Source organism: Myxine glutinosa, chromosome 6 (assembly GCF_964187855.1).
Source record: "Myxine glutinosa chromosome 6, kmMyxGlut1.1, whole genome shotgun sequence".
In the NCBI taxonomy this organism is placed as follows: Eukaryota; Metazoa; Chordata; class Myxini; order Myxiniformes; family Myxinidae; genus Myxine; species Myxine glutinosa.
Genome location: NC_136266.1, coordinates 179,223,956 through 179,246,228, shown reverse-complemented (window position 1 = coordinate 179,246,228; position 22,273 = coordinate 179,223,956). Strand labels below are relative to the sequence as shown.

The 22,273-nt window shown below is 42.0% G+C and overlaps 1 protein-coding gene across 6 annotated transcripts in view; it reads right to left on the bottom strand.

The window, feature by feature from the left end:
• The window catches only part of LRP1 (LDL receptor related protein 1), a 524,929-nt gene that overhangs the window by 105,185 nt on the left and 397,471 nt on the right, over window positions 1-22,273 (bottom strand). For all 6 annotated transcript variants that reach the window (XM_078780908.1, XM_078780909.1, XM_078780910.1 and 3 more), the window contains exons 45-53: window positions 21,864-21,989; window positions 9,876-10,004; window positions 9,109-9,228; window positions 5,389-5,502; window positions 4,383-4,535; window positions 967-1,092; window positions 720-839; window positions 336-464; window positions 60-182 (exon numbers count right to left, since the gene is read on the bottom strand). In XM_078780908.1, coding sequence (XP_078637034.1) covers window positions 60-182; window positions 336-464; window positions 720-839; window positions 967-1,092; window positions 4,383-4,535; window positions 5,389-5,502; window positions 9,109-9,228; window positions 9,876-10,004; window positions 21,864-21,989 — 1,140 coding nt within the window. The remainder of the gene's footprint in view (window positions 1-59; window positions 183-335; window positions 465-719; window positions 840-966; window positions 1,093-4,382; window positions 4,536-5,388; window positions 5,503-9,108; window positions 9,229-9,875; window positions 10,005-21,863; window positions 21,990-22,273) is intronic.

The window sequence follows — 22,273 nt, the reverse complement described above, 5'->3', positions numbered from 1 at the left end:
TTTGGTGTGAACATCTGGAGAGAGGAAAAAGAGGAAAAGGTGGGGCAGAAGAGCCTAACCGCATTCAGGAGACTCATCAGACCCATCTCCGCAGTCGTCATCATGGTCACACACACGCAACTGTGGGATGCACCGCTGATTTGAACACTGGAACTCTGTGGCGTCACAGGAACCGTTGAACACTGCAAGGTCAAGCCACATAGGCCAAGAGTTAATACCATTTTATTATCAGCAAGTAGAGTTAATAACTGATGTTTGCATGCTTGGGCATTCAGTGAAATTCCGTGATTCCCATTTATGGTACTGGGGCCTGTCGGGCAATTGTGCTATCATACAGCATCCGTTGAGGATTGACTCATCCGCCCCGTCCGGACAGTCTCGGTCGCCGTCGCACACCCATCTGGTCGGGACACAGGCCCGTGACGTCGGACAGTGAAAGTTGTTTGGCTTGCAGGTCACCGATTCTGGTCAAAAGGGACAGGTTGTTCAGTGTGATCAGCAACACAAAAAAATTCCGACTTGTGACAAATACCATATCTAAAATTCAAACCAATTTCAGTTGATTAGTATACATGGTTTATGGAAGAGCCTGGTGTTTTTTGTGGGTGCTTCAGCAGGAAAAGGTCCTGCTGGGCAATTAAACAACAGCATTCATCGGAAACCCAAGATTGATTATTTGTGGTTTGCACAAAGTTTGATGATTGGGATGAAATGCTCACTGCAGCGTTCGTCGCCTTCATCAGATCGATCTCCACAGTCGTCTTCTCCATCGCACACCCAGCGTTGGCTGATACATCGACGGTTTTCACATTCAAACTGATCCCACGAGCACTGTTTGTCTGCAGAAAATGGACAGGTGATACAAATGAGAAAGAAAATACATAATATTATTATAAAGGAAGGGGCTCGTGTGTGTGTTTCAGAAACAGTGTGGAATGGCAATGGCGGTGTGTCAACATCACATACCACAGCTATTCTCATCAGCTGAATCTTCGCAGTCAACTTCTCCATCGCATACCCAGGACAAGGGAATGCAACGGCCAGAGGGGCACACAAAGAACCCTTCTGGGCAGACATTAGAACCACGTTTGTCTGTGGGATGGTGGAATTAGGAGAGGGGTGTCCGGGGAGGAGTGTTAGGACGACTCCTGATGTAAAATGTGGAGGCAATGAAGATGTGAGTTGACGTTTTATTGAGCTGCGAAATAATTAAATAATTATACTATATGTGGAGATGCTACGCCATACATTTTGCACTCAAGTACATTATATGTATGGGCAAGTCCAAGGTATTTGTTCCTCTGATGCTAAATTTTCAAGTTTGATAAAATACGGTGAACTATAGGTGTCATTTTGAAGCTAAAAAGTTGAATTTTTCAAATCTTTAAGAAAATATGAGAATTTTCACCATGGGAAGGATTATATGCAAATATATTTGCATATTATGCAAATTATGGTCATGTACGGGACACTTTAAAAGCATGCAAATTTAAGCATATACCTCATACTGTGCAAGAATATGAATCCATTTATGTGGTGACCTTAAGTTTATAGCAAGACAAATAATTTGGAAACCAGAAATTCAGATCATTCCATATGCAAATTAGATGCATTCCAAAACAAGGGTGGCTGTAGATACTCTTTTAGACACCTTTTTTGTCCATTTCAATAACCATCTATCTATAATTCCAGTAATCTCTGTGTGTATGTATGTATGTATGTATGTATGTATGTATGTATGTCTGTATGTCTGTGACCGCTGTTTCTCGACAACCACGGGTCCGATATACTTTAAACTTGCCAGGTATATTGCTGGGGACCCGAGGATGTGCCTTTTCAAGGTTTCATATTAATCGGACAAGTAGTTACCGAGCTATGTCCAAAAAACGATTCAACCAATCAGAGAGCAGCGAGCTATCACGTGTGCCGAACGTGCCGAACAGACTCTGCCTCGGACGGCACATTTGAGAGCGTATTCATTTATTTCACGTTGGCAAACTATGTTGGCGTTAAACTATGTTTTAAAACTAATTAAAACTAATTTGCGATTCTTTCGCTTTCCTGCGCGTTTGTGCACGCTATGGCGATTTCTTTACCAAACTCCGCAAGCCGTTCGCTTTGGACCAAACCATTTCATGTAAATAGAGGGGGGGATTGTCACCGTACTCGCAAGCCGTTCGCTTTGGACCAAACCATTTCATGTAAATAGAGGGGGGGGATTGTCACCGTACTCGCAAGCCGTTCGCTTTGGACCAAACCATTTCATGTAAATAGAGGGGGGGGGGATATAATTTTAGATATAGATATAGTACGGGCATGCCCTAGTATAGATAAATTACTGAAACTTGGTAAAGTTCTGATTTACTATGGGGCACATCTAACTGAACCACCTTTAGAGGCCATTTTGTCCCGCAGAGCGGAGGTTGGCCTTTTTGGGCAGCGTGGTCCCCTTTTTGGAGCAATGTTTTATGGCCGGATGACCTTCCTGCCACCAACTCTGTTAGTCGCCTCTTGTGGCACACAAGGAATTACCAGTGAACAGGTACTCAATTTGTCGACCTCGGAAGAATGACAGGGTGAGTCAACCACCTGACGTTAATTCAGCGACCGACCGGGATTCGAATTCAGGATCCGAGGATCCCAATCCAGCACCCTAACCGCTAAGCCAACACCAGGCTTGTTTAACATACATATTAAACAAATACTGGAAGTAAAAACATTCAGTATGTTATAAAAACAATATGATAATGTGGAATTTATTATTTTTTCATGTCATTAGAAGGGAGGCTCTGGAGTGCATGAGTGAGGGTTTCTCAGGAATGTCCTGTGGATGGGTCCAACTTTCAACAGGTTTGATAAGACAGCTTACATGTACTGATATTTTTCAGAAAAAAACTGCATCTGTATGTGCACACATTACACCTGTGTTGAGTTGAAGGCCACGATAGTTTTTTTTTTTTTTTGATAGAATTCGTTTTACGACAGGTCTTCTAATAGGTGCGTTATTCAAAATTGGAAGGAATGTACATTGTGTGTACATGTACAAATGTACGTGTTTTAAGTACATATTGTATACAAAACGCAATTTAAGTATGTGTATTTGAGGTGATTTTTTGTAACCTTCTCCTGGAGATGTTTCTAGCATTTATTCCATATTAAAAGTTACAGTTTACATACTTTTACAATTCATGTTTATATTTTTATGTTTTGCCAAATGTTCTGAAGCTCAACTTGTGCATATTTAGTACGCAGTGATTAATGTTCCACATCTGTTCAACAAGCAAATTTTAATTTCTATTCTTTAAAATACCAATATAAAACAGGAAAATGGTCAACAGTTGTTTCCCTTGCTACATAGAATGTCAGTTCTGGGAAAGAGTATGAAGAATTTCACCTTCTATTCATTTATTAGCAACATTACACACAAAGGGCATGGTGGAAAAAATGTCCCATATGTTACCACGCAAATATGTTTAATTTTCTTATTGTGAAGACATGTAATATATTTTTTTCTCCCAAATTCTGTGGTTAAGCTGTGAAGTAGATGTAAAATACAATTTCATTAGTGATAATTTTCATGGAGTTCAATTTTCAGAAACTTTGCGAAACAAAGTCTAAGTTAAAAAATTAGCCCTTTTTTCTGGTCCCGTACGTTATCGAGAACATGAATTAGCATAAATTAAAATTGAAGGTGTCCTTTTACTTGTTATTTGTGTGAAGTTTAAAGACCCAATAAAGTGTTCCAAACATATGAAAGAAGTTGACTTTTAGTGCATTTTGTTAGTCTGAGGAAGATTTCATGTTGTGATGTCCCGTACGTTACCAGCGCAAAATAGCTTGGACTTGCCCATCTACAATCTATATAATAATAGCGTAAGGACTCGACTTTGTTATCCCTTTTACGCCGCACCCAGTGACCCGATGCCCACGGCACTAATGGATTTACGATCTACGAACCGCGCTCTTTGTTTATCACGTATAGAAATACTTGAAAAATCTGAATTAGCCGACGTTGGGGCCCAAAAGCATCCGATTAACTGCCGATACGACGCCATCTTACGACGCCATCGTATTGGCGTCTGCTGGGCGAAGGCGAAGCAAGCCGTCCGCTGATTGGACAGGCGAAGGTGAAAGCAAGCCGTCCACTGCGTGGACAATCCAGAGCATGCATTTGTGCCGGTGTCGGCGATCGTTGTTCATATACGCACTCTTCATTCTCATCTTTCTTCCTAACTCTTACTCGGACAAGGAAATCCCCTATGCCATCCATAATGGTACACTCTATCCATACACCACATTCTCCCTTCCGTGGATGTTCCACGGGTTTCGGCTAGTGTATACTATTGGGCCTGAGCTCGGTAGACAAAGGAAAAGGTACTTACTGGCACAATTGCGCTCATCAGCAAAATCTCCACAGTCGTCTACGCCATCACATATCCAGACAGGAAGAATACAAAGTGAAGTGGAGTTGCAGCTCACATATGGGCCTTTTCCCACAATGCCCAATCGGTGGTAATGCTGGCAGTCTGAAGGACCTGTGAGAAACATGGCAGGTATTAAACCCTCAGCTTCTAATAAATGAAAAATAGAATTAGAAGTGCACTCGGTAGAGCGCATACCTCCGCCAGGCTGAACAGGTTACGGTTTGTAGCCCACTGATAGGCCGGATCTGCATCCAGACCTGAACCAGAATCCAATTGGCTATACTGTATATAGTTTTTGGCCTTATCTCTCAATGGTGAAGAATCTCGTAAAATATTGTAGGATCCAGATCTGGATCTTCACCAATATAATCAATTCGTACTCATGAAACACCAAAACTATGCACCAAATTTCAGTAGAATCTGTCTGCAACTTTTTGAGATATCCTGCTCACAGTCAGATAGAAAAACAGAGAGATAGACAGGGGTCAAAACACATCCTCCGTCCACCTTCAGTGGCCGGGGTAATAACGGAAGATTTGAAGCTAAAAGGTAGGACAGCAGTTGCATCTGGCTCACAACAAAGTAGGGGTTGTTGTGTTTGGTGGGGAGGTAGGCACAGCAATACCTGTATGTTTATAGCTTTATCGTGTTAATGTAGATTATAATATAAGGAATGATGATATGTGAGCGTTTTATGACCTCACAAAGGGTATCAGAAACCACCTTTTGGATATGGCACAGCAGCTGCTGTACATTAAAGAAAAAGCACCGGAACTTCCTGCACACCCCAGTGGATAACATTCACCATTTTCTTCTCGTGTTTTTATTATTTTGTCCCGCCAATGCATACCTCTTTCTCTTTTCTGGAATTCGCAACCATTTTAGTCATGTATTTGAACTAGTTATTGCCCCTATGGACATTAAAATTGCTTTTAATGAATGGATGACAATGTATAAGGCCTACCACAGTAGATTTCATCGGATGCATCATCGCAGTCCATGACCTGATTACAGCGAGTGGCATTGGAAATGCACGTCATGTCTCCACAGCGGAACTCATCCGGAGCACAAGTGGAGTCTGGCAGACAAAACGCAGCCAGCAGGAACAGGTTACATCAGTGGAACCTTCATATATACTGTGTATATACAGTCACGTGAAAAAGTAAGTACACCCCATGTAAAGTTTTGACTTTTTCAACATATTTCAACATACTGCTATTTGATCTTAAATTTCAACAATATTGATAGATAAAGGTGATATAATATAACAAATATCATGAAACATTTACATTTTGTAGTCCATTGTATAATTTAAATAAACATCATTACAAATTTCGCATGTGGAAAAAGTAAGTACACCCTTGGCTCTAATAGATGGTATTTGGCAGAAATAACCTCAAGTAGGCGTTTCTTATAACTGTCTACCAGTCTCTGACATCGACTGGGAGAAATGTTTGACCACTCCTCCATGCAGAATTCTTTCAGCTGTGCGATGTTTGAGGGGTTTCTTGCATGCACAGCTCGTTTCACATCCCCCCACTACATCTCGATGGGATTTAGATCCGGGCTTTGACTTGGCCATTCCAGAACCCTCCATTTCTTTCTTTTCAGCCATTCCTTGGTGGATTTACTGGTATGTTTAGGGTCATTGTCATGTTGCAAGGTCCACCTTCGGTTGAGCTTCAACTTTCCGACAGATGGCCTCACATTATCCTCAAGCACCCACTGGTTCAATGAAGAATTCATCGTGGATTCTATGATGGTGAGCTTCCCAGGCCCTGATGCAGCAAAGCTGCCCCAATCCATAATATTTCCACCACCATGCTTTACAGTTGGTAGCAGGTTCTTGTGGTCAAATGCTGTCTTTGGTTTTTGCCAAACATGTCTTCTGGTACTGTGGCCAAATAGCTCTACCTTTGACTCATCTGTCCAGAGCACATTGTTCCAGAAGTGCTGGTCTTTGCCAAGGTGTTCATTGGCAAACTTGAGTCTTGCCCTGATGTTCTTTCTGGACAGCAAAGGTTTCCTCCTGGCACACGTCCCATGTAGATCAAATTTGTGCAGCCTCTTTCTAATGGTAGACTCGTGCACTTTGACATCAACAGTGGCAAGAGCTACCTGTAGGTCCCGTGATATCATTCTGGGGTTCTTAGAGACTTCTTTCAGCATCTGGCGGTCTGCTCTCGGGCTGAACTTGCTGGGGCGGCCTGGCCTGAACAAGTTGGCAGTTGCGTGGAATCTTCTCCACTTGAAGATGATCTTCCGGACAGTCGAATGATTGATTTCAAATTGTTTGGAGATATTTTTAAATCCCTTCCCAGACTGGTAAGCATAAATAACCTTCTTTCTGAAGGCCTCAGAGAGCTCTTTTGATCTAGGCATGGTGATGCCGCACACTTCAACAACAAAGGGCAAACCAAATTAAATGTCTGAGGTTTAAATAAGACAGGTTCCTCCAAGATCCTCTCTAACGATGTTCTAATCATTTGCACCTGAGCTGGTGCACCTGATTCTAATTTTAGGTATTTGAAGTAGTGATAAATGTACGGGTGTACTTACTTTTTCCACATGTGAAATTTGCATTTATGTTTATTTAAATTATACAATGGACTACAAAATGTAAATGTTTCATGATATTTGCTATATTATATCACCTTTATCTATCAATATTGTTGAAATGAAGATCAAATAGCTGTATGTTGAAATATGTTGAAAAAGTCAAAACACTTTACATGGGGTGTACTTACTTTTTCACGTGACTGTATATACATGTGTGTGTGTGTGTGTGTGTGTGTGTGTGTGTGTGTGTGTGTGTGTGTATATATGTGTATATATATATATATATATATATATATATATATATATATATATTTATATATATATATATATATATATATATATATATATATAGATATATATATATATATTATATATATAAAAATGGCAATGTATATGTGTGTCAGCATGTGACTTCTCCATAACTCCAAAACCATGAAATCTAGTGGCCCCAAACACCCAAGGGAGTCATGAAATATGGGTGTTTGTGTGTGTTAAAACACCATTTTTGAAGATAACTAACGGGGTGCTCTTAACAAAAACCAAAAACAAAATAAGCCTTACCAAAATGGAGGTCTGCCATCTTAGTGAGCCCTCAGTTACATCGCTGGGTTCTTAAGCCGCCATTTTGTTTTGGCCTATTGAAACGACGTGCCTTGGCTTGGAAACACTATCTACTCTCACGGTCTCATTAAAGCATATAATCAAAATCTGGATTTGGATTTGATGATCAGATCCCATACATTTCATAAGTATCCAAATCTGGAGTGGAATCTGAAAAGTGGAACACATTCGTGATTATTATAACTTAGTGTATTTATGTAAGCAATGCTTTTCTCCTCCTTCTGCACTGTTGTCTTTATTCACACTTCCATAGGATAAGGTGTTTTTTTTCGCAAGTTGCACAATGCTTCAAGTTACACTTTATTTCCATTTGTCATAATTTGATTATTGTGATGGTAAACAAACAGAATACGGAGAAACGGCGTGAACAAAGCATTAGCTCTTCTCTTCTTCTTCTTCTTCTTCTTCTTCAAAGCATGACGGAGAAACAAAGATTGCCAAAACGTCAACATGAAAAAACAACCTAAATTTTATACAATGTCCAGAACAACATACACCACCCAGATCTTCTTCAAACTCAACAAGAAACTTCTTATTCAAACTCTGAAAACGTTACGGAGAAAGTTGCTTCTGATAAGTCTTCTCCTTCAAACTTGGAAAGTATTACGAATAAACTCAGCTGTCGATTACCAAAAGGCTTCTTCATTCACTGCTGTTCAACGCTTCGTTCACCTCACGGCTCTAAAAACGCCATAAAACTTACAAAGACAATGAAGAAGCTCTCTCCTACACCATACTCAGCAAAGAGGCAGGTGGAATTTGCTTGCGGCAGGTGGGATTTTGAGTGAGACCTGCAGTGCCGCCCCCATGGTGTTCACACACGTCAGATTAACAATGGCATATATATATATATATATATATATGTATATATATATATATATATATATATGTATATATATATATATATATATATATATATATATATATATATATATATATATATATATATATATTCTATTCTACACTAACGTTGTCTCTGTCTGTCCCATCCTGAAACATGGAAATGAGAGAATAATCTAGAGAAAATCTTATTAAGTAAAAGTTGCTTCAAATTAATCCAAACATTTGGGAAAATTAGATTTTTTTCAATCAGACAGAAAATTTAACCCCGGTAGTTTAAAGGCAACAGGCTGTTGCGTCGATCACTCCCGAAACATTTTGTTCTTTGCTATTAAGAAATACATAACCTCCCGTTTTTCAGCTCTACCAATCAGCGCATATAAACGGCTTCCTTTTTTATTTTTTTTATATCGTGGTATTTTATCAAAGGATTCTGCTATATATAAAGTTATTTCTGTGTGACCTCTTACCTCCTGTCTCAGGTCGGTAAAAATGATGTTAGCTTATCGTGGTGGAAGTAAATAAACCAACATTGACCTAAATTTGTCACCACTGAAACATTAGAGTTAAAATAGCATAAATGACTGAGTAGGGATTGCTGGATATTATGTGGGGGCTGTGAGGGAGAGGGAGGGTTGGGGTCGTGTGGGGGGAGGATGCTCACTTTTGCAGGTGATCTCGTCAGTGTTATCTGCACAATCGTTCACTCCGTCACACCACTTATCATGCGCCATGCAACGCCCATTAAAGCATTTGCGAAAGCCACTCTTGCACTTCCGATTGCCTGCAATAACACGTGATAAAGGAGGTTAACAAGTGTGATAGCCAGTGTTGTTTGTTTCAAACTGTGGAGGTGCACAATTGTTGTCCAAAAAGTTTTGTCATTTGTTTTTGAACAATTCTTTGCACTGATCACTGCACAATTTTTTGTCATTTGTCAAAAGTGGCGGCTGCACAATTTTTGTTTTTTTTTGTATACAAGATCGAGGCTCGTGTAAGAGGTAACATTAATCACAAAAAGACAAACTGACACATAAAACATAAGATAAGGGAGCGGGAGACAAGATGGGGGGAGAGAGGGAAGCACACAAGTACAACATTTGAGAGCAGGGACATCGGGAGATCTGTGGGAGGGAGAAGGCTTGGGGGAGGAGGCATGGGAGGGGGCGGGGGGGGGGGGGGTGGGAGAGGTATGAAACACATGGACACTGCTAGGACTTCCAGGAAAGAAGTCGGAATTTCAAAAATGTGGATCTGGGGTGAATCAACGGGGGTAGAAAAGATCAAGGTTTTGGATGGGGGAAGATCTGTGCAAAATTACCACAGTGTGCACAATATTACAGTACAACAAATTACGTGGTGCAGTGTGGTAAGGAAATCACGTGACGCGGTACTGTGTGAAAATGACATCAACGCAGCGTGTCACCGTACTGCAGTAGAATTGCTTCTCATCTGACATGTCCTTGCAGTCCGGCACACTGTCGCATGTTAAGTGGTATCTGATGCAGTCTCCATTGTTGCATTCAAAATCCGTTTGTGGACTGCAGCGATTTTGAGTTGCTGTGTAAGAGCACAGTTAAAATCAATGTTTCATTACAATGTTAAAACTAGCAAGCATCTGAAAATGCAAAGCCTGTTCGCGTCGGTTGGATTCAGATGTCTTCTTCTTCTTCTTCAGTAAGCTCAAAATAACGAAAACAGTTTTAAAAAATACAAAAAGAAAATTAATGATTTTATGCAGCCTTGACCTTTGACCTTTTGATCTGGAAAAATAATCAGCTTCTACCTTTTGATTGGTGAACCAGTTCTGTGACCGGATATGCAAATTCTTAAAATTTCCAGTCAATCAGTTGAAAATTGGTGATTTTACACAACCTTGACCTTTGACCTTTTGATCTAAAGCAACAATTGGCTTGTAGCTTGTGATTGGTTAACCAAATCAGTGACCCAATATGCATAATTCTTTAAATTTCAGGTCAATTGGATGAAAATTGATGATTTTATGTGACGCTGACATTTGATTTTTTAACAAAATTATTAATTTGTCTTCTCCATATTATCATAATAAAGCTTTGGTGAAAATTTCATGCCAAAAGCTCAAATGGTAAATTGAAATTTCAGGTCAATTGGATGAAAATTGATGATTTTATGTGATGCTGACCTTTGACCTGTTGGCAAAATTATTAATTTGTCTTCTCCATATTATCATAATAAAGCTTTGTTAAAATTTGATGACAAAAATCAAAGGGTAAATTGAAATTTCGGATCAATTGGATGAAAATTGATGATTTTATGTGACGCTGACCTTTGACCTTTTGACCAAATTATTAATTTGCCTTCTCCATATTATCATAATAAAGCTTTGGTGAAAATTTGATGTCAATAGCTCAAATGGTAAATTGAAATTTCAGGTCAATTGGATGAAAATTGATGATTTTATGTGATGCTGACCTTTGACCTGTTGGCAAAATTATTAATTTGTCTTCTCCATATTATCATAATAAAGCTTTGTTAAAATTTGATGACAAAACTCAAATGGTAAATTTAAATTTCAGGTCAATTGGATGAAAATTGATGATTTTATGTGACGCTGACCTTTGACCTGTTGGCAAAATTATTAATTTGACTTCTCCATATTCTCATAATAAAGCTTTGGTGAAAATGTGATGACAAAACTCAAATGGTAAAAAGGCTACGGCCCGGACAGACCCACAGACAGACAGACACACACACGTAATTGCAAAACCCCATCTCCTGCTGTGCAAGGGACGGGTTAATAAAGTACAATTACAACACTTACAGTATATTGTTCTAAAAATGATCCTAACAAGCTTTGCATCTACCATGGTACATTCGCTTGAATGTACACAGTGTATGGTGAGTCTGGTGTGGGTTTAACCATCAGTTTTGTAGCTGATGTATGATGTAGTGGCGCCTGTAGGTTCGGGCATGAATTTATGATTTGGCCAGGATGTTGGTGATGATGCCATGATATCATTAGTGTTCACAAACTCAAGCTAGCAGATGTGTCCCCAGATTACCGTCCATCCGAGGGAGGGCACACTTTGTAATGCAACACCCCACCTGTGAAGGACAAATCCAACAATTTGTAGTCGGGGCTGAAAATCAAGGCCAGAATTGATAGCTCAAAAGTAAGTGAGATACATCTGCACAATCCTGTCCGACATGTACAAGGTGAACAAAATGATCACGTTAATTATTATGATTTTTACCTCTGCTACCAAAGGTCATGTGTTTCAACCCGTTTTGTTTGTCTGTGAGCAGGAATCTCAAGTTGTGGACGGATTCGAGTGAAATTTGGCGGACAGGTTGGGTGTGTGACAAAGACGAATTGATTTGATTTTGGTGAAGATACAGATCTGGATACTTGAATTTTTAAGCGATTCTTTACAATTGAGAGATAGGGCCAAAAGCAATATACAGGGTGAATCAAGAGTAGCGACCGCGCCCGATTTCTGTTTTTTCGGCTGTCAGATTCTTTCTGGGATGTCATGTTGTTAATAATTGTCTTGCAGATTATTAATTTCCTTAATTTTTATTTATTTTATGTTTTGCAGGTTATTGCTGAGAGTTTGGAAAGTTACTGAATTTGCACCAAATTGAACCGTGAATTACCTTTCAATGAATCAACGCATTGAGGCCGTGAAACATTACTGCAAATGTAATGAACAACCAACGATGGCGGCACGCCGTTTGGCACAGGAATTCGACATTAACCCACCCCGGGGAAGAAACATACGATTGATTGTCGAGAAATTTGAAGCAACAGGGTCGGTAGCCACTGCAAAGAAGTCCGGTTGTCCGAAAACGGCAACGAATGTAGCTAAGGCTGAAGAAGCCATCAGGAAGCCACCAATAAATGGTTAGATAAACATGTCATTCATTTATTTATACCTTCTTGTACACTGTAATACAAATGTCAAACAAACAATCAACTGACAGAAATATATATATATTGTTACAGATTCGTCACTTCCGTTTTTGTGGTTTTCATCCCCTTGAAACATTTCTGGTTCTATGTAGTATTATTATTATTGTTTGAGGGAGATAGCCATTATTATTGTCACAAGGTAAAAATGTTAATGCTAAATGAAACAGGAAACGGGATCGGGAGCCGGAAGACGAGGAAGAACAGGAGGGAGAGAAACGGAGAAAGGGGGAGTGAAGTCGGACAAAAAGCGAGTCGCTTCAAGCTCCGCAGCGAGCTTTGTCGAACGAAAGTCGCGAGTGAACTTTGAGTTCCTTGAAAGGAATTCCTGCGATAGGTGTTATCGCTGGGATTGAGAAACCTGCGTGGTCAGGTTTGGCGATGGGATTCTGACGAATCATCGCCGGGTCGTTTCGACTCAAGTTCGAGCCGTCGGCCATTTTGACCCTCGCGCTTTGTTCATCGCAAAAGGCCTTTGCTACGCGTCAGTTCTGTCACCATCCTGTCGTCTGTCGGGGATGTGTGTGCGCAACGCGGAGTTTGAAGATTAATTTGTGGTTCGCCGACTGAACAGTGAACGTTCATATCTGGAGGGCGCCTTTGGATTTCCCATTCCTCCGTGAGTTTGCCTGACACGGTTTTGGACCACGTGACTCTTTATGCCGCTTCGGCCACCTACGCCTGTGAGCTGTTTTGGCAGTGTGACCGGGCCCGTCATCTGAACGGGGTTCGGGTTTTGATTTGATCTCGCTCTGACACTCGCTGGAGGGGATCACCTTTGAGTTATAGAGACATTGGGGAGTGTTCTATTTCACTCACTTGGAACACAGTGTGTTATCTTACCCTATCTGATGGTACCATCATAAGATGTGTTGATTGTATTGTTGATTGCTATCATTGTTGTATCGTTAATCCTGTGTGTTTTCAATACATTATTTGTTTGTTGATAACCATTGTTGTGGTTTCAATATTGATTTTAACATGGAATAACACATTTTTCTGCCGTGACTCCCCTCGGGGTTCGGAGGTACACCGTGACCAGGGGGTCGGGGAGGAGCACGTAACAGAAATTGGGGGCTCGTCCAATTGACTCGGGGGCTCGAAATTTGGTCTTCGTCCGGGATAAAATTCCCTAATAACACCCATCCGGGATTAAATTCCCTGATAATTCGTCCGGGAGAGAATTCCCTAGCATTCCCAAAATTCCCAAATTTGGAATTTTTCTAACATTCCCAAATTTTTCAAAAAATTTGGAAATTTTGGTGTGAAGGTTAACAGATGCTAACTAATAGTCACCATGGTGTTTGATGCAGGAGAGTTTGCGGCATGCCCTAATGAGGCACAGTTCCAAGCATTTAAAAATTTGGAACTCTTGATATTGGCCAGACATTTTAACTTGGGGGTCCGAGTTAGTATGAAGAAGGCAGAGATGCAGACATTGGTGGTAGAATCTCTGGTGGGACAGGGAACATAGACAGAGGTAGCCTTGGATTGGTTACCCGAGGAAAAAGAAAATGTGGAGCTCCGGAAAATGGAGATGCAACTGCAGAGCCAGGAAAGGTTAAAAGCAGAGGAAAGGAAAGCAGAAGAAAGAAGAGCAGGGGAAAGAGCAGAGGAAAGGAGAGCTGCAAGTGAACTCGAGGAGAGAAGAGCAGAGGAAAGGAGAACTGAAAGGGAACTCGAAGAAAGGAGAGAAAAGGAAAGGGCAGAGGAACGAAGAGCCGAAAGGAAGTTAAAGGAACGTGACATGGAGTGTCAGAGGGAACTTAAACTCAAGGAGCTGCAAATAATGGAAGAACGGGGAGAGGTAACATCCATGCCGGCTAGTTCGACAACTAGTCAGAACACCTGGGATGTTGGTAGGCATGTGAGGCTGGTTCCACCCGTCAATGAAAAGGAGGTAGCCAACTTTTTTTTACACTTTGAGAAAGTGGCTCGAATGCTAAAATGGCCTGAGGAGTCCTGGACCATGTTAGTGCAAAGTGTTCTGGTGGGTAAAGCTCAGGATATTTTTTCGGCCCTACCAATTGACCAATGTGCAGATTATGAGATAGTGAAGAAAACCATTCTCAAAGCCTATGGATTGGTCCCTGAAGCTTACCGGCAAAAATTCCGAAATACCAGGAAGAAGGAGAGTGAGACCCATGTGGAGTTTGCCAGAATGATGGAAACCATGATTGATCAGTGGTGTGATTCGAAAAGGGTTGGGAAAGACTTCAAACTGTTGCGACAATTGATCCTGGTGGAGGAATTCAAACAGTGTGTCCACGAGGACATTAAAGTACATCTGGAGGAGAAGAAGGTACCAGAGTTGTATGAGGCAGCAACCGTGGCAGATGACTATGCCTTGACACACAGGATGGGGTTCCACAAACCTAACTTCTCGCCTAAAATTAGCCAGGGGAGTTATGGTACATCCGGTGCAGAGAACGAAAATTAATGGGGGCGGCCTAGAGAGGACTTAGAGGACAAATCTGATACCGTGACTTTTAGGGATCAGAAGACTGCAGTTCCAAGACAGACCTATCTTCCGGGGGGCTCGAGGCAAACCACGAGTTTCTCCTCCGGGCCTACTTGCGCTTTTTGCAAGAAACCTGGACACTTGATGTCCCACTGTTATGCCCTGGAAAGGAAAAATCAGGAGCGGAGTCAGACTTGTACAACTCCGAATGTATTGGCAAATGTGAGAAATCGCCCTCAAAAGGGTTACAAACCATTTATTTCAGAGGGGTTTGTGTCACTGGATGGAGACTTGACTAACCAGAGACCTGTTAGGGTGTTGAGGGACACAGGAGCACATCAATCTTTGATGCTTGAGGGCATTTTGCCATTGTCAGAGAAGACGGCAACTGGTGTTAGTGTTCGCTTACAGGGGGTTGGTGGCTGTGTTAAAGCTCCACTTCATGTCATCCATTTAGAGTCTGATTTGGTGTCAGGACTGGTCACCGTAGGTTTACAAGCCACTCTTCCTGTAGAGGGAGTATCTTTTGTTATCGGGAATGATTTGGCCGGTGGTCAAGTTTCTGGTAACCCGATGTTTGTTGAAAAGTCTAGTAGGGAAAATAACGCTGCACAGTTAGAGCAGGAGAATCCGGGTATCTTTCCATCCTGTACCGCGACTCGTGTTACGAGTAGGAAGCGCCCTGACGAGAAGAGGAGGTAACCTGAAACTAAGTGTCAGCACACACAAGTCAGGGAAGGAGGCAGTGTTGGCAAGCTCTTTGTAGGTGGACTGAACTTCAACACAAAGAAAGATGTTCTGGACTCTGTCTTCGGCAGATATGGACCGCTCTTGGAAGTGCTGCTGATAAAAGACAGGGAGACGCAAAAGTCAAGAGGGTTTGGTTTTGTCACGTTTGAAAACACAAAGGACGCCAAAAATGCAGAAAAGGATTTGGATGGCAAGGATTTGGATGGTCGGACCATAACAATAGAGAAGGCAGGCCATAGGCGTCGAGGGGGCTACAGAGGAGGAAAACGTGGAGGTAGTTTCAGGGGTGGCTATGGCTCCCGGGGTGGGAGTAGTAGTTTTGGTGGTGGCCGCAGTCGATATTACTATGGAGGCTCCTAGAGTTACGGCAGCTCCCGAAGGGATGATTATCAGGGTAGTGGCCAAGAAGGAGACCGCTATTCACGTGACTACAGCAACAAGCGGTCCAACCATGATTATTATGAAAGTTAGGAAGAGTTGAGCACTGAATGCTGCAGAGCAGCCGAGCCAAGATTCCTACACGGATTAACCGTGAACGCCACGTTCCTAAAGGCGTCCATGTAGTGAACTTTCCTTCACGGATTAACCGTGAACTCCACGTCCATGTAGTGAATATTTCCAGGCCTCATGACCCAACAACCATGGAATCTGGCTCTCAGCTCGGCCTCCCGGAAAAAGTGCTTTAGATTTGTTTGCCTTTGGATTTTTGATCACAACCCCTTAACCTTCATTCAAAAGAAACTAAAAAGAAAAATCAGAGGTTGATGAGATGGAGTTTGGCTTTACAGGGGTTCAACTTGGAAATTGAGCCTGTAAAGGGCAGGGACAATGTCGTTGCTGATGCTTTGTCCAGAGTTAATTAAATTTTGGAAATCTCTGTAAGTTGTTTGAAGTTTTGTTGCTTTATTTTTGGGAAATATTGATTATTGTTGCTCACGGGAATTGATGATTTGCGGTGTGAGTCTACTTTTGTTTGTTTAAAGAATTTTGCCTACAAAGAAAGTTTTCACTATGTTCAAACTTTCTTTATTGAGGGGGGGGAAGTGTTACGGATTCGTCACTTCCGTTGTTGTGGTTTTCATCCCCTTGAAACATTTCTGGTTCTATGTAGTATTATTATTATTGTTTGAGGGAGATAGCCATTATTATTGTCACAAGGTAAAAATGTTAATGTTAAATGAAACAGGAAACCGGATCGGGAACCGGAAGACGAGGAATAAGAGGAGAGAGAGAAAAGGAGGCGGGGCGAGTGAAGTCAGACAAGAAGCGAGTCACTTCAAGCTCCGTAGCGAGCATTGTCGAACGAAAGTCGCAAGTGAACTTTGAGTTCCTTGAAAGGAATTCCTGCGATAGGTGTTATCGCTGGGATTGAGAAACCTGCGTGGTCAGGTTTGGCGATGGGATTCTGACGAATCATCGCCGGGTCGTTTCGACTCAAGTACAAGCCGTCGGCCATTTTGACCCTCACGCTTTGTTCATCGCAAAAGGTCTTTGCTACGCGTCAGTTCTGTCACCATCCTGTCGTCTGTCGGGGATGTGTGTGCGCAACGCGGAGTTTGAAGATTAATTTGCAGTTCGCCGACTGAACAGTGAACGTTCATATCTGGAGGGCGCCTTTGGATTTCCCATTCCTCCGTGAGTTTGCCTGACACGGTTTTGGACCACGTGACTCTTTATGCCGCTTCGGCCGCCTACGCCTGTGAGCTGTTTTGGCAGTGTGACCGGGCCCGTCATCTGAACGGGGTTCGGGTTTCGATTTGATCACGCTCTGACACTCGCTGGAGGGGATCACCTTTGTGTTATAGAGACATTTGGGAGTGTTCTTTTTCACTCACTTGGAACACAGTGAGTTATCTTACCCTAGCTGATGGTACCATCATAAGATGTCTTGATTGTATTGTTGATTGCTATCATTGTTGTATCGTTATTCCTGTGTGATTTTAAATACATTATTTGTTTGTTGATAACCATTGGTGTGGTTTCAATATTGATTTTGACACGGAATAACACATTTTACTGCCGTGACTCATCTCGGGGTTCGGAGGTACACCGTGACCAGGGGGTCGGGGAGGAGCACGTAACAATATATATAAACAGAAATCGGGCGCTACTTCTGACTCACCCTGTATATATCAGGATACTGTATTTCAAAAAGTTCTGGACGAGTTCTGACAAAACTTGGTGGATGAGTTGGGGAGGTGGAAAGAACAAGCCGAATAGATTTTGGTTCAGGTCAGCAGATCCGGCCAATCAGTGGGATGCAAAGCATAAACTGTTCAACCTGGCGGAGGTGTGCGCTCTACTGAGGAGGTGCGTGCTACCGAGGAGGTGTGCATGCTATCCAGGAGGTGTGCGCTCTATTTTGCCAAATGTTTCTATGAAATATACTTAAGTTAATGATAACTTAAGAGTTAAGATAAGGCTGTGGGGTGGCATCATTGGCTGTGGGTGTGGCTGTGTCGCTGATGCAGTGCCCCCTGGTGGTTAAGGCAGGAATTTGGAATTTGTTCAGGGTGCTGGTGATAGCTCACCTACTCTTCTCGAAGGAAACCATGTGATATTTGATATTCACCAACGAGTGCTGGCAGACGAGACAGGTAACCTGTGTCTATGCACAGGAATTTTTATTACCACATTTTTTTTTTTTTGCAAGGTCCATGATATATACGTGTACGCTGCGGAACATCAGTGACCAGTGTCTATCCACAGGAATTTTTTTATCCAGCAATGAACTCGGAATGTCACTCAACTCGGCTAACCTTGCAAGCTTCTTTGTGCGTGAGTCCTTTTGGCATCAGCTTCAAACCTCACTACGTCCACGATAGTATTTTACGCCTTGGACAGATTGATGTACCTGTACTTACGAGCTACCTTCATGGTGTGTCCTGCATTACTGTTCTTGTGATTTGTTCATGTGCTATTTTATCCTGCACTGTGCTTACACCTTCTTCTTTACTATTTGCCATCCTGTTTATAAGCATATTTTGATGCGTGCTTTGCTTGGCTAACTTCGGTGGTGGAGGTAATTGTATCAGACTGGATGAACCAATCTATGGAAAGAGAATCACACGAGAAATGTGTTCACCAATTATAAGATGGACCTTTCGTTTGATTTAATAACAACCCCCAAAGGGAAGTATGACAGTCAGTATTGACAAAACAAGGAATAACAAAGAACGTTGATGCAGGAAGAGGTCATTTGGCCCATCGTACCTGCACTACACCAACAAACACCAGACCAAACAAATCCGTCTCATGCCACAGAGCCTATCTCATGGGGGTAGGGAAAAGGTGCCATACATGCAAACAAAATTATATTTAAATTAAAGATATTTTTAAAACCCTCCCACACACAACAAGGATGAGACCGTCCGATCGACACATATAGTACCACCCATCCAAATGCAAGTTACCTACAGTACAAGTCCTGCCCATATACCTGTACCCCTCTATGTCCAATGCATCTAGGTACCTATCCAATTCTAATTTAAAACTATGCACTCTTTCTGCTGCCACTACATTTCCAGAAAGAACATTCCTTGCATTAACTCCTCTCTGCTGGAAAGACCCCTGCCTTATTGGTGTCCTAACTCTCCTCTTCTTCACTAGCAGGATTTGGCCCCTGGTCATATCACTTGTCCATTCTGCTGAAAATCTCTTCCACACTTATTTTGTCTCTACCCTTCATTATACACCTGGTGTTGGCCTAATGGTTAGGGCGGCGGGCTTGGGATTCTAAGGTCCTGAGTTAGAATCCCGTTCAGCTGTTGAATTAATACCAGGTGGGGTTCGCTCAGACTGTTCATCCTTCCGAGGTCCGCGAAATGAGTACCAAGGTACTGGGTCCTCTCTCAAGGAGGTTCGTGGCAGGATTTGCCCTCCGGCCGCCGTGAAAACACTTTTCATTATCTAAAACATCTCAATCAAATCCCCTCGTAACCACCTCCTTTATAATGTATAAAGCCTGGTCTCCTTTAGCTGCTCCTCATTGTTCAGTCTAGCTAGGCCTGGAATGAATCTGGCAACCCTGCGCTGAACCCTCTCTCTGGCGCAGCTATGCGTGGTGACGTGGTGACCAAAACTGCACACAATATTCTAGATGAGAACTCACTAAATTCCCAATCATAGTGTTAACACCACCTCCCCACCGTATATACGTATTACCACATCCGGATCCTTCTCCTGCGTGACACACTCCAAGACTGCCACTTGTATTATGGAATCCCTATTTTCATTGTTCTTCCCCATCCCCAGCACCTTACATGTATTTTTGTTAAACTATGTCTGCCAATCTTTTGCAAAATTTATGAAATTACCTCAACTTTTCTGAATCTGATCACCCTCCACCCCTCTTATATATGTAAATTATAAATAAAAATGGCCCCAGTACTGATTGATCCCTGTGGTACCACACTCCTTATATCCACCAACCCTGATATTTTCCCTCTCACAGCCACTCTGTACTTCCCATCACTAATCCAGTTACTAATCCAGTTAGATACCAGACCAACCACATTCACGAACCATCACCTTAGCTAACAACCTCCTATGTGGTACCTTATCAAATGCCTTCTTCAAATCTAGCTGCACTACATTCACCGCACTTCCCTCATCCGCGCAATCAGAAGTTGCTTCATAGAACTCCAATACATTTGTCAAACATGATCTTCCTTTAGTAAATTCCATTGTGACTACCTTTAATTACCTTGAACAGGTCTACAGTTCCTCAATTCTTCTCTGGTTCCTTTCTTGGACCTGTCCTGATTCCAATAGGCCATCAAATATATCGGTAAACGTCATGCTTCTCTGCTCTGCCCTCAATAATCTTGGATGCATATTATCTTGCTCGAAGGATAGAGGGCTAATAAGATGTCCTAGACTCTAGAGGTGCACACACTCACTTCTAAGCTATCTAGCCTGGGTTTGAATCCTGACGCAGATATAAACCGTCATCCTGGGGTTTCACGAGCAGGATGATTCAACAATGTGTGTGCCGTCCCTCGGATTGACGTTAAACTGGCATCGCGCATGCCAGCATTCGTTAGTGGGCGTTAAAGATCCCATGGTATCGTTCGTGAAGAGGAGGCCAGCTATCGCCGGCACCATGACCAAATTACAAATTGGTGGACTCATCAGCAGAGAGCATTGCATCAGCGGCATATCCGCACCCATCAGCCTTGTGCTGCATACGTACAAAGAAGAAAAGGAGACAAAGATGGAGAGAACCTGAAGAATTCCTTTATCCTCTGGATCATCAGCTGTGATTCATCAATCATCGAGATTTTAACCCTTCAACTCTTATTTTTTGCAAATCAATGTCAAAGGTATAGGTACGAATCTATACTATACGAGAGCCATTTGTCTGTGTGTTGCCATTTTTCTCAGAGATGGCTGAAGGGAACTTTGTCAAACTTTCAGAGGTTCAACAGTGAGTGCCTGGGAGTGTTTTTGGGCAAAAAATATATATATATATTGAAAATTTTGAAAAGAAAAGTTCAATTTTTATTTTTTGCAAATCAATGTCAAAGCTATAAGTACGAATCTATACTATACGAGAGCCATTTGTCTGTGTTGCCATTTTTCTCAGAGATGGCTGAAGGGAACTTTGTTAAACTTTCAGAGGTGCATCAGTGAGTGCTGGAAAGTGTTTTGGGCCAAAAAAAAATTTGAAAAATTTGAAAAGTTCTACTTTTTTTTTTTACGCTCTGTGGTGCTTGAGCCTTTGTATCAATATGGAAGGTAATATTAAATTATCCCCGATTAGTGTGTGTGTGTGTGTGTGTGTGTGTGTGTGTGTGTGTGTGTGTGTGTGTGTGTGTGTGTGTGTGTGTATAATATTGTAATATTAAATATAATGTTTTCTGAGTGGGTGAAGGGAAGTGTTTTAGGCACCCACAAAAATAGAAAAAAACCTCAAATTGATTTCTTCAAAATACCGACAAGATTAGAACATCATTGGGCAACGCCAGGTACCCCTGCTAGTGTGAAGGTATAAAGGTTTATATTGATTATCTCTGTCGTTTTCTTGAGGTAGCTAATCAAGTGTAACAATTGTCTGGCACATGAAGCATTGCCTCATGGGAGCCGGAATCACCACTGCATGGTGGAGATGCCCAAGAATATTGTGTGTTATTTAGACAGATAACAATTTATATTCTCCACACCAGAATCAAAAGTTACCTGTAGGACGTCTCCTCAGTACTACATTTTAGTTATATGAATGTCACATGGACATTCTTGCGGCGATGTTTAGACTCACAGATGCAGCGTGTGCCATCCACCAGTAACCGATCACCACGGCACTGGCACTCAACATGGCCCTCAGCAGTGGGTAGGCAAAGGTCTTCACAACCACCGTTGTTCACCTTGCAGGGAGAAACTTCACCTGTACACCAAACAGCAACCGAAGGTAGGAGAGGGATAGGAGTTGACAGAAGTAATGCAGTCGGGAGGGGATAAAGAGGTTAGTGCTGAGAGATTGTCTATGGCCCAGTGCAGTTAGGTGTTAGTCCATGGCCCCGTGCCAATCCCAGGTATATAACCACGATTATGGTATGTATGCACATAGGTTGTACGCATGTTATTACTCCCGCCAGGGAGTAATGCATTCGATCGTGTCCGTGTGTGTGTGTGTTCGTGTGTTTGTGAACAAGATATCTGGAAAAGTTC